The 10567-nt window shown below is 48.9% G+C and overlaps 1 protein-coding gene across 4 annotated transcripts; it reads left to right on the forward strand.

Annotated features, from left to right (window-relative positions):
- Positions 1-2712: 2712 nt before the first annotated feature.
- Positions 2713-8049, forward strand: AURKB (aurora kinase B). Of its 4 annotated transcripts, none has more exons than XM_017531513.2 (9): positions 2729-2809; positions 3087-3159; positions 4900-5002; positions 5115-5169; positions 5371-5562; positions 5845-5983; positions 6081-6229; positions 7378-7552; positions 7735-8049. In XM_017531513.2, exons 2-9 carry the CDS (start codon positions 3112-3114, stop codon positions 7906-7908), a joined length of 1035 nt encoding a protein of 344 aa, XP_017387002.1. In that variant the 5' UTR covers positions 2729-2809; positions 3087-3111; the 3' UTR covers positions 7909-8049. The 4 variants fall into 4 exon arrangements, with proteins under 4 accessions (XP_037595540.1, XP_017387002.1, XP_037595539.1 ...); XM_037739611.1 differs by having other exon boundaries at positions 2782-2916; XM_037739612.1 differs by lacking the exon at positions 3087-3159 and having other exon boundaries at positions 2713-2809.
- The last annotated feature ends 2518 nt before the right edge of the window (positions 8050-10567 follow it).

The following is a 10567-nucleotide window of genomic DNA, read 5'->3' on the forward strand; positions in this document are numbered from 1 at the left end:
TTTTTTTTTTTTTTGACAGACTCTTGCTGTATTGCCCAGGCTGGAGTGTAGTGGCGTGATCTCAGCTCACTGCAACACTCCCAGGTTCAATCAATTCTTGTGTCTCAGCCTCCTGAGTAGCTGGGATTATAGGTACCCACCACCACAACTGGCTAATTTTTTGTATTTTAGTAGATATGGGGCTTCACCATGTTGCCCAGGATGGTCTTGAACTCCTGAGCTAAGGCAATCCACCTTGCCGTGGCACCTGTAGTGCTAGGATTACAGGCATGAGCCATTGCGCCCAGCCCATTTTTTGTTTTTATTGAGACAGGATGTCACTTTAATGCTGGGCTGGAGTGCACAGCCGTGGCTCACCACAGCCTTGACCTCCAAGCTCAGGTGATCCTCCTGCCTCAGCCTCCCAAGTAGCTTGTACTAGAGGCACATACTACCATACCGGACTAATTTTTTTGTATTTTCTATAGAGATTGGGTTTGCCCAGTCTGATCTTAAACTCCTGGGCTCAAGTGGCCTCCCAAAGTGGTGGGATTACAGGTGTAAGCCGCCATGCCCAGCCATAATTTGTTTTTTCTGCACAGTATGCTTTTGACAGTAAATAGCATTTAGAATGCATTTGGGAAGGAGCTCTATTGTTCATGTAAGAAAAGTGCTGCTGTAGGCATGCAGAGGCTCAGCAATGTCATCAAGTCCTGGAGCTCTTTCCAGGCCTCTCTTCTGCCTTCTGCTACATTAGCCTCCAATGTCAGGCTGCTACCTTCAGTGGCACTAGAAGCAGCAATAAGGGGTGCATTCCTTGCTCACTTCCAGAAATCCCTTCCTCCGTACCTTGCCCTTTAGATCTTTCCGTCTATATCCTTTGTAATACACTTTATGATAAACCAGTAAATGTTAAGTGTTTCCTTGAGTTACCCAGCATTCTGAGCAAGAATCCTGATTCCCACTATCTGGCCCACTCAAATCACATGCTTATCCCTGATCCAATGACCATGATCTAGAATAAAAGGTGTTGATTAGTATAAGTCAATTGGGGATCATTTCAGGACCTGGAATGGAGTCAGTTTCTTTCTCAGATCCTCAAAACTCTAAGTGCTTTTGGAAGTGGGAATAGCTGGGAGAATGATGCTGGCTAGATAACCACAAAGGCCATTTAAATAGGTCTTCATCAAGCTAGGAATTTGGGTTTGTCAACAACGGAAATTACTAAAGAAACCGACTGCATAGACTGGAGAGACAGGAGGTCCCCTAAAGGAAAAATAGAGTGTTTGAAGAAAGGAGAAGAATGCTGGACAATACATACTTAACAAATATCCATTAGTTATTTCATAGAAGGCCCCAAAATTTATTTATTTATAAAATGGAGTCTCACTCTGTCACTAGACTGGAGTGCAGTGGTGTGATCTCTGCTCACTGCAACCTCCTGGCGATTCTCCTGCCTTAGCCTCCCGAGTAGCTGGGACTACAGGCCCGCGCCACCACGCCCAGCTATTTTTTGTATTTTTAGTACAGACGGGGTTTCATCATGTTGGCCAGGATGGTCTCGATCTCTTGACCTCGTGATCTGCCCGTCCTGTCCTCCCAAAGTGCTGGGATTACAAGCGTGAGCCACCGCGCCCGGCCAAAATGTATTTATTTAACCCAGACTTCTCCCAGGAATGTCAGGACTTTTAAGTACGACCTAGTAATGACACAAGAATAAACACACAGACAAATGAACAAACAACAGAATAGAAAGTCTAGAAATAGACACAAGTAAATATGCTAACGTTATATATCAAGGGCAGCATTTAAATTCTGTTGGGGCAGTTTGTTTAAGAAATGTTGCTGGCCGGGCGCGGTGGCTCAAGCCTGTAATCCCAGCACTTTGGGAGGCCGAGGCGGGTGGATCACTAGGTCAAGAGATCGAGACCATCCTGGTCAACATGGTGAAACCCCGTCTCTACTAAAAATACAAATAATTAGCTGGGCATGGTGGTGCGTGCCTGTAATCCCAGCTACTCAGGAGGCTGAGGCAGGAGAATTGCCTGAACCCAGGAGGCGGAGGTTGCGGTGAGCCGAGATCGCGCCATTGCACTCCAGGCCTGGGTAACATGAGTGAAACTCCGTCTCAAAAAAAAAAAAAAAAAAGAAATGTTGTTGACATGCTGGCTCTCCATCGGGCAGAAGTTAGACCCGAGCTCACACATGCATAAGAATAAATTCCAGTTATATTAAATATTTAATTTTTTTATAAAAAGAAGAGAACCGGGCGCGTTGGCTCAGGCCTGTAATCCCAGCATTATGGGAAGCCGAGTCGGGTGAATCACTTGAGGACAGGAGTTCGAGATCTGATTGGCCAACACAGCGAAAACTGGTCTCTACGAAAAATATAAAATTAGCCAGGCATGGTGGCCGGCGCCGGTAATCCCAGTTACTCGGGCGGCTGAGGCACCAAAATCGCTTGGACCCGGGAGGCGGAGGTTGCAGTGAGCAGAGATCGCACCAAAGTACTCCAGCCTGGGCAACAGAGCAAGACTGTATCTCAAAAAAAGAAAAGTAAAAAAAAAGGAAAAGAAAAGAAAAAGCGAATTCACTGGGAGAACTTGAGGAAACTTTCTAACCTGGTAGCAGAGACCTTCTCATTCCGCCTCTTCCATTGGGTTCCCATGACTTACGTCGCAAGATACGTAGCCAATGGGAACTAGGCATGGGCGAAGAGCTCACCAATGAGGTCGGGGCGGGAGATTTGAAAGGTCCTGGATCAGGGCGCGGCGTGACTGATTTAGTTGTTTACTGGAGGCCGGGAGAGTAGCAGTGCCTTGGGCTCCAGGTGAGCTGGCCTCCTTTCGCAGGCCTTGCGCCGGGAGTGGGCAGATGATCGGGCAGGTCGGAGGTCCACTGGGCTGGCCCGCGCGCACTCCGCAGGGCTGGAAGGAGGTAGGGACGATAGCAGGGTAGGGGCGGTGAGACCAGCGCCTGGACTGGGGCTGGTGTGCTGACCTGGTCCTTTTCACGAGCCCAGGCTAGCGCTTTCGGCCCGATCGCTCCAACCCCTCCGTCTCTTTCTTTTTCTCTGCTTCTCAAGGCTGTTTCCCTTCTCCACCCAGCTCTCCTCCCCCTTTCCCTCTAAGGATGGCCCAGAAGGAGAACGCCTACCCCTGGCCCTACGGCCGGCAGACGGTAAGGCCCTTCCCTACATCCCCGCCCCCACCTTGTCCCTGCAAGGAGAGTTCCTGCTGGTAGACTTGAGATCCTGCAGTGAGCAATCCTTTAAGCACCTTCTTCCCCGTTCTGCTCCAAAGTACGGGTCCCAAGAATTTGGTGACAGAACCCAGTCTGGTCATTTGTAGCCACATCGTGTAAGGTGCTGCCAACTTGAATCTGACCAGCCAGTGACTCCCAACCGGTGAGGACCTCAGGGGCTGAGCCTGCTCATCACATACCAATGATATCTGGGACTGAGCACACAGGGCCTGGCCTTCAGACCATGGTTCACAACCCATGTGCTGAAAAAATAGGCAGCAAATAGAAATGGACTCTAAAAGGCTATAAGGTTACTGTTGAAAAGGCCCAGAGCAAGTCTAAATTAATAATTTGGAATTTGTTTTAATGACTAAGGTGAGGTAAGGATCTAAATGGACATATTTCCCAACTGTCCAGACAGATTTCATTGAATGGTCTCCCCTGATTTTATATTATATATAAATTCCCACATAGATGTGGGTCTATTTCTGGACTGTATTTTATTCAACTTGGTTATTTGTAGATCTGTACCAATATCACTTTGGAGAACGGGTTTTTAGGGGCACTGGGGCTTTCTTCTCTTGGCTGAAGCAGAAGGAAGGGGTCCTGCACAGGCTTTGCTCCCTGTTTGTGGAGCTCGGGCTTCCTGGAGAGTCTATCTGTTTCCTCGTACATCAGCTCCCTCCCTCATGGAGCACAGAATGAGGCTGTCAGGAATAGAGTCTGGATGAGAAACCACTGTCACTTTTACCTTGGTCACTCCTAAAAGAAAGTGCATCTATTACTTTGAGAAGTTGAAAGTGAGGCTGGGCACCGTGGCTCACGCCTGTAATCTCAGCACTTTGGGAGGCTAAGGCAGGCAGATCACGAGAACAAGAGATCGAGACCATCCTAGCCAACATGGTGAAACCCTGTCTCTACTAAAAATACAAAAATTAGCTGGGCATGGTAGTGGGCACCTGTAGTCCCAGCTACTCGGAAGGTTAAGGCGGGAGAATCACTTGAACCTGGGAGGCGGAGGTTGTAGTGAGCTTAGAATCCACCACTGCACTCCAGCCTGGGCAACAGAATAAAGACTCTGAAAAAAAAAAAAAAAAAAAAAAGAAGTTGAAAGTGAGAAGTGGTCTAGGCCCATCAGAGTAGCTCTTAGTGTCCCTAAAGCCTGTTCTTGCAAAGTTGTAAATCCTGGTTGTTGCTATACCATTCAAGGCCTCAAGGGTCTTATCTAAGCCTTAATAAACTTTTAGAAAACTTTGAGAATACTTCTGTGCTAACCCCCTTGAATTATAGGTGTTTATTGACCCAGCCCTCTACTATGCTGTGAGTGAGGGGCTGGATGAATGACTGTGGTGTTATGGACAGGATTCATACAGATTGGACACCTTCATGCCTGTGAAGGTGGTACGGGCCAGGGCCAAAGAGGTGAAGTGTTAGGTGTTGGGGTGAGTCCTTTGCGCTTTATCTTAGGCCTACTTAGGTTGTTTATTAATAATCCATTTTAATATGGGACTATGAGCAGAGCCTGGGAAACAAAACTGTTATGTCAATGTTTCTATTTGAATTGGGGGTGGGTGGGCGGGTGGCTTTTTAGCATATGGCTGAAATGCTGCCTGCAGCACATTCCACCCTGGTCATCACACAAAGGCACCCTCAGAGCTACCCCCTGCTCCTTCTCAGACTCCATCTGGCCTGAGCACCCTGCCTCAGCGAGTCCTCCGGAAAGAGCCTGCCACCCCATCTGCACTTGTCCTCATGAGCCGCTCCAATGTCCAGCCCACAGGTAACTGGGGCAAGGGGGAGAGGACTGACTTGGGGAGATGAGAGTCTATGGGAGGGTGTAGGGAGGAGAATGTCATCCCTGTTCTCATTCAACTTACCTGTTCTCTCCTTAGCTGTCCCTGGCCAGAAGGTGGTGGAGAATAGCAGTGGGACACCCAACATCTTAACGTAAGTGCCCCAAGCCTTGGGGTGGACAGGGATGAGGGGGGCAGTGAACATGTAGGGAGTCGGGGAGGTAAAATCTAAGGGCAGGAGTAGGAATGAAGAAAAATGGGGCTGAGGACAGGATGGGATGAGGAAGCAGGAAAAAGCAAACATCTTAGATAACCAAAACTGGTTCTGAGCTGCCGTCCCCCACTTTCTAAGCAGGCGGTCCTTCACAATTGATGACTTTGAGATTGGGCGTCCTCTGGGCAAAGGCAAGTTTGGAAACGTGTACTTGGCTCGGGAGAAGAAAAGCCATTTCATCGTGGCACTCAAGGTCCTCTTCAAGTCCCAGATAGAGAAGGAGGGCGTGGAGCATCAGCTGCGCAGAGAGATCGAAATCCAGGCCCACCTGCAGTATGGCTTGATGCCCCCTGAGCCGAAGCCCCTCTGCTCCCTCACCCCCAGCTCCTCATTCAGCCCCACCTCATCCAGATTGCTCTCTCTGTAACTGTGGCCAGTGAGCCCCATGTAGCTCTTAGTCCTGGCCAGAGCCTTGAATCCAGAAATCTGCCTCCAGTTTCCCCTTATCACTTCCAGCCCTAGTGTCCCTGGCCACATCTAACCCCAGTTTGCTCCTGTCATCCTTCCCAGCTCTTTTATACCTTTGGCCTGAGACCTCCTCGTTTCTTCCCCCAGGCATCCCAACATCCTTCGGCTCTACAACTACTTTTATGACCGGAGGAGGATCTACTTGATTCTAGAGTATGCTCCCCGTGGGGAGCTCTACAAGGAGCTGCAGAAGAACCGCACATTTGACGAGCAGCGAACAGCCACGGTCCGGGAGGGCGGGCACCTGGGGCACCGGTAGGGGCTTGTGCTGCTTGTAGCTGGAGGTCCATCCTTGTCTGACTGCCTGTCATTGGCCCTCCCAGGTTATGGAGGAGTTGGCAGATGCTCTAATGTACTGCCATGGGAAGAAGGTGATTCACAGAGACATAAAGCCAGAGAATCTGCTCTTAGGGCTCAAGGGAGAGCTGAAGATTGCTGACTTTGGCTGGTCCGTGCACGCGCCCTCCCTGAGGTATGGTGGCCTGGGAAGCCAGCCCTAGGTGTGAGGCTGGGCCATTAAAACCTCTCCAGGAACAAGTTTCAGGTTAGCTCAGTTGTTTAGAGTGTGGTGCTGATAATGCCAAGGTCACAGGTTTGGTATCTGTCCAGGCCAGTGGTAAAACTTTGGCCAGGCACGGTGGCTCACGCCTGTAATCCCAGCACTTTGGGAGGCCAAGGCGGTTGAATCACTTGAGGCCAGAAGTTCAAGACCAGCGGACCCGCCTGGCCAACATGGCAAAATCCCCTCTCTACTAAAAATAGTACATGGTGCACACTTGTAATCCCAGCTGTTCAGAAGGCTGGCAATGAGAATCACTTGAACCCCGGAGGTAGAGGTTGCAGTGAGTCAAGATCGCCCCACTACACTCCAGCCTGGACTTTGTCTCAAAAAGCCCAGGGGCGGTGGCCTTTTTTTCTTCCGTACCTTTTTTTTCATGGTTTCATAGTGTCACACGATAGAGATATAACCTGATTTATTTAAGCAGAACATGCCTGATGGGCATTAGAGATGTCTCCAATTCTTCCTTTAACTCCAAAATAAACATTGCCCACATATGGGATTATCTTTTTTTTTTTTTTGAGATGGAGTCAAAAAAACAAAAACAGAAAGATATGGAGCCTCGCTCTGTCATCCAGGCTGGAGTGCAGTGGCACAGTCTCGGCTCACTGCAATCACCGCCTCCCAGGTTCAAGCGACTCTCCTGTTTCAGCCTCCCGAGTAGCTGGGACCACAGGCATGTGTCAACACATCCGGCTAACTTTTTTTGTATTTTTAGTAGAGAGTTTCACTGTGTTAGCCAGGATGGTCTCCATCTCCTGACCTCGTGATCCGCCCGCCTTGGCCTCCCAAAGTGTTGGGATTACAGACATGAGCCACCGCGCCTGGCCTCGGATTATGTCAAGATACATCCTTCAGTATAGAGTTGCTGGGGCTATGTACAGGCTCCCCTCTGGGGCTTTGGGATATATCATCATCCCACCCCCACCCCAGTAACCCTGCCTGGCTGGACCTCTCCTGTGGCACATCCCGTGATCTTTTGGCTCCCTGCTGCCAGGCAGCAGGGAAAGGAGAGATTGTATGTCACTGCGACCCCTGCCCACACCGCTTATCCCTCCCAGGAGGAAGACAATGTGTGGTACCCTGGACTACCTACCCCCTGAGATGATTGAGGGGCGCATGCACAACGAGAAGGTGGATCTGTGGTGCATTGGAGTACTTTGCTACGAGCTGCTGGTGGGGAACCCACCCTTTGAGAGTGCGTCACACAATGAGACCTATCGGCGCATCGTCAAGGTGGGAGGGCGGCCTGGGCTTCATGCCAGATGCAGAGGCCAGGGCTGGGGGGCTGGGGGGCTGAGGGTGTGTGGGCAGAGTGTATTTGCGTGGCCCTAAGTAACTCCAAACAGAATGGGTAGTCAAGGAAGATGTAGCCAGGATGAAACTGATGCAGCCCTTCCATCTCTTCATATCTGCAGGTGGACCTAAAGTTTCCCGCTTCTGTGCCCACGGGAGCCCAGGACCTCATCTCCAAGCTGCTCAGGCATAACCCCTCAGAACGGCTGCCCCTCGCCCAGGTCTCAGCCCACCCTTGGGTCCGGGCCAACTCTCGGAGGGTGCTGCCTCCCTCTGCCCTTCAATCTGTTGCCTGATGGTCCCTGTCATTCACTCGGGTGTGTCTATGTTTGTATGTCCATGTATGTACAGGGGAAAGAAGGGGTCCTGACCTGTTCCCTTGTCTGTCTTCTACTTCCTCCTTTGTTTAATAAAGGCTGAAGCTTTTTGTATACTGATGAGTGTAGATGTTCCTAGGTGGAGGCTTTGCTGTGGAGGAAGCTGTTCCTTAGGAGAGCTGGTCCACCCTGAGGAGCTGGGATGAGCATTACTTTGCTATCCCTGGTAACACCGTACCCTCTCGGCTCTGACTCTCACCTGGTCAGCTCCCAGCCAACCCCACCCCACTTCCACCTCCACCCTCACTGTCTATTTGCTCCCAGAGCCTGGAGACGCTGACCCTGGCTACAGTGGCACACCTGCCATCTCTGGCCACCTTCTTTCACCTCTCTCGGTTGTCTGACTTCTAGTTTTTCCTTTTCTGGTTCATTCTCTGCCCCTTTGCCATTGTAGGAGCGACTGAACAATGCTGTACCCTAGAAGTTGTCTTTGCTTGTTTCTTTTACTACTCTGGTACAGGAGCCAAAGAAGCAGTAGTGATTTGGTCTTGTTCCTGACACGAGGTTTCACTGTCACGTATGAAGCTTGCTGTAGGTTTTTCATAGATACCCTTTATCAGGTTAAAGAAGGCCTATTCTAGTCCTAGTTTACTAGGAGTATTAAAAAAAAAGTTTGTGTTTGTTTTTTTTTTTTTTTAAATTTTTTTTTTTTTTTTTTTTTGGCCAGGAAAAAATCGAACTCCTTTTTTTTTTTTTTTTTTTTTTTTTTTTTTTTTTTTTTAAAGAGATGGGGTTTCTCCATGTTGGCCAGGCTGGTCTCGAACTTCTGACCTCAGGTGATCGCCCACCTTGGCCTCCCAAAGTGCTGGGATTACAGGTGTGTGCCACTGCGCCCACCAAAAAAAGTTTTTTTTTTTTTCTTTTTGAGACTGAGTCTTGCTCTATTGCTCAGGCTAGAGTGCAGTGGCTCACTGCAACCTCTGCTTCTTGGATTCAAGCAATTCTCATGCCTCAGCCTCCCAAGTAGCTAAGATTACAGGCGCACACCACCACACCAGGGTAATTTTTGTATTTTTAGTAGGGATGGAGTTTCACCATGTGGGCCAGGCTGGTTTCAAACTCCTGACCTCAGGTTATCCACTTGCCTCAGTCTCCCAAAGTGCTGGGATTATAGGCATGAGCCACTGCGCCCGGCCAAGTTGTTTTTTGTTTTGTTTTGAGACGGATGTCACCCAGCCTGGTGTGCAGTGGCATGATCTCAGCTCACTGCAGCCTCTGCCTCCTGGGCTTAAGCGATTCTCTTACCTCAGCCTCCCCAGTAGTTGGGGTTACAGACTAACTACACCACCAACTATGTGGTGCATCACCATGCCTGGCTAATTTTAGTATTTTTAAGTGGAGATGGTTGGGATTTCACAATGTTGGCCAGGACGGTCTCAAACTCCTGATCTCAAGCAATCTGCCCACCTCAGCCTCCCAAAGTGCTGGGATTACAGGCGTGAGCCACTGCGCCCAACCAGATTTTTTTGTTGTTGTTGGTGCTGGTGGTGTTGTTTTAAATTCATTGCTTTACACTAAGCCACTAGAACAGTGCCTGGAATATACAGGACACTCAGTAACTACTGTCTACTGTCAAATCTAACCAAAATTACGGTGACAGTGGGGTGGAAGAGTGAATTCCTTAAATTTTATAGCAGAAAAAAAACAGGTCATGCTTAAAATTGAAACGTAACAAGCAGCAACAGAAGCATGTGATTTTAAAATGTAAATACCCAAAAAAACCCAAACAGTGAAAAGACCTGAAACTGGCTATCTCTAGGGAGAGAGAAATGGGCACAGTGCTTTTAAATGTATTTTTTATTTTTTGAGATGGAGTTTTGCTCTGTCACTCAGGCTGGAGTGCAGTGGTGTGATCTCAGCTCACTGCAACCTCCATCTCCTGGGCAGAAGTGATTCTCCTACCTCAGTCTCCCAAGCAGCTGGGTTTACAGGCACACACAACCACATCTGGCTAATTTTTTTATTTTTAGTAGAGACCAGGCTCCACCATGTTGGCCAGGCTGGTCTCAAACTCCTGACCTCAAGTGATTAGCCTATCTCGGCCTCCCAAAGTGTTGGGATTTCAGGCGTGAGCCACCAGGCCTGGCCTATAAGCCTTAATATGGATATCCCTAGGTTTTTTTTTTTTTTTTTAAACCCTTCTATTTGATGGACATGCAGATTATTTGCAATGCTTTGCACTGTGGCCAGTGTCTTTTGCATGCCTTCGTGCACCTTTGTGATGGTCTCTAGTTGTCCTCCAGGGGACATCTAGGGAAAGACAGGGCAATGCTGAGTACAAGCATCTACAGAAAGATGGTAACGCTGGGTGCACGCAGGTAAACGGTGTATAGATAGCACCAAAAATGCCCTTCTAAGTGGCGGACAGTTTACACTCCCACAGGCAATAAGGAAGGACATCCATTTTCCCACATCCTTAACGCTGACTTCTACTCCTACTCTTACCTGCGGGTAAGTCTTCAGCTATCCGGGAAACTCTGCAGCAGCCTAGCTCCTCTGTTTTCTCGAAGGCAATAATTCAAATGAGAAAAAGGAAAGGTTTCAGGCAGAAGGGAGAACTGTTTTTTTTTTTTTTTTT

The sequence above is a fragment of the Cebus imitator genome, unplaced genomic scaffold, assembly GCF_001604975.1.
Source record: "Cebus imitator isolate Cc_AM_T3 unplaced genomic scaffold, Cebus_imitator-1.0 Scaffold72, whole genome shotgun sequence".
Lineage (NCBI taxonomy): Eukaryota > Metazoa > Chordata > Mammalia > Primates > Cebidae > Cebus > Cebus imitator.

Excerpts from the sequence above, each read along its gene's own strand:
- AURKB (XM_017531513.2), top strand. The coding sequence starts at position 3,112 with ATGGCCCAGAAGGAGAACGCCTACCCCTGGCCCTACGGCCGGCAGACG. Across the intron at positions 3,160-4,899 it reads GGCCCTACGGCCGGCAGACG|ACTCCATCTGGCCTGAGCAC; the intron begins GTAAGGCCCTTC and ends GCTCCTTCTCAG. Across the intron at positions 7,553-7,734 it reads CCTATCGGCGCATCGTCAAG|GTGGACCTAAAGTTTCCCGC; the intron begins GTGGGAGGGCGG and ends TCATATCTGCAG.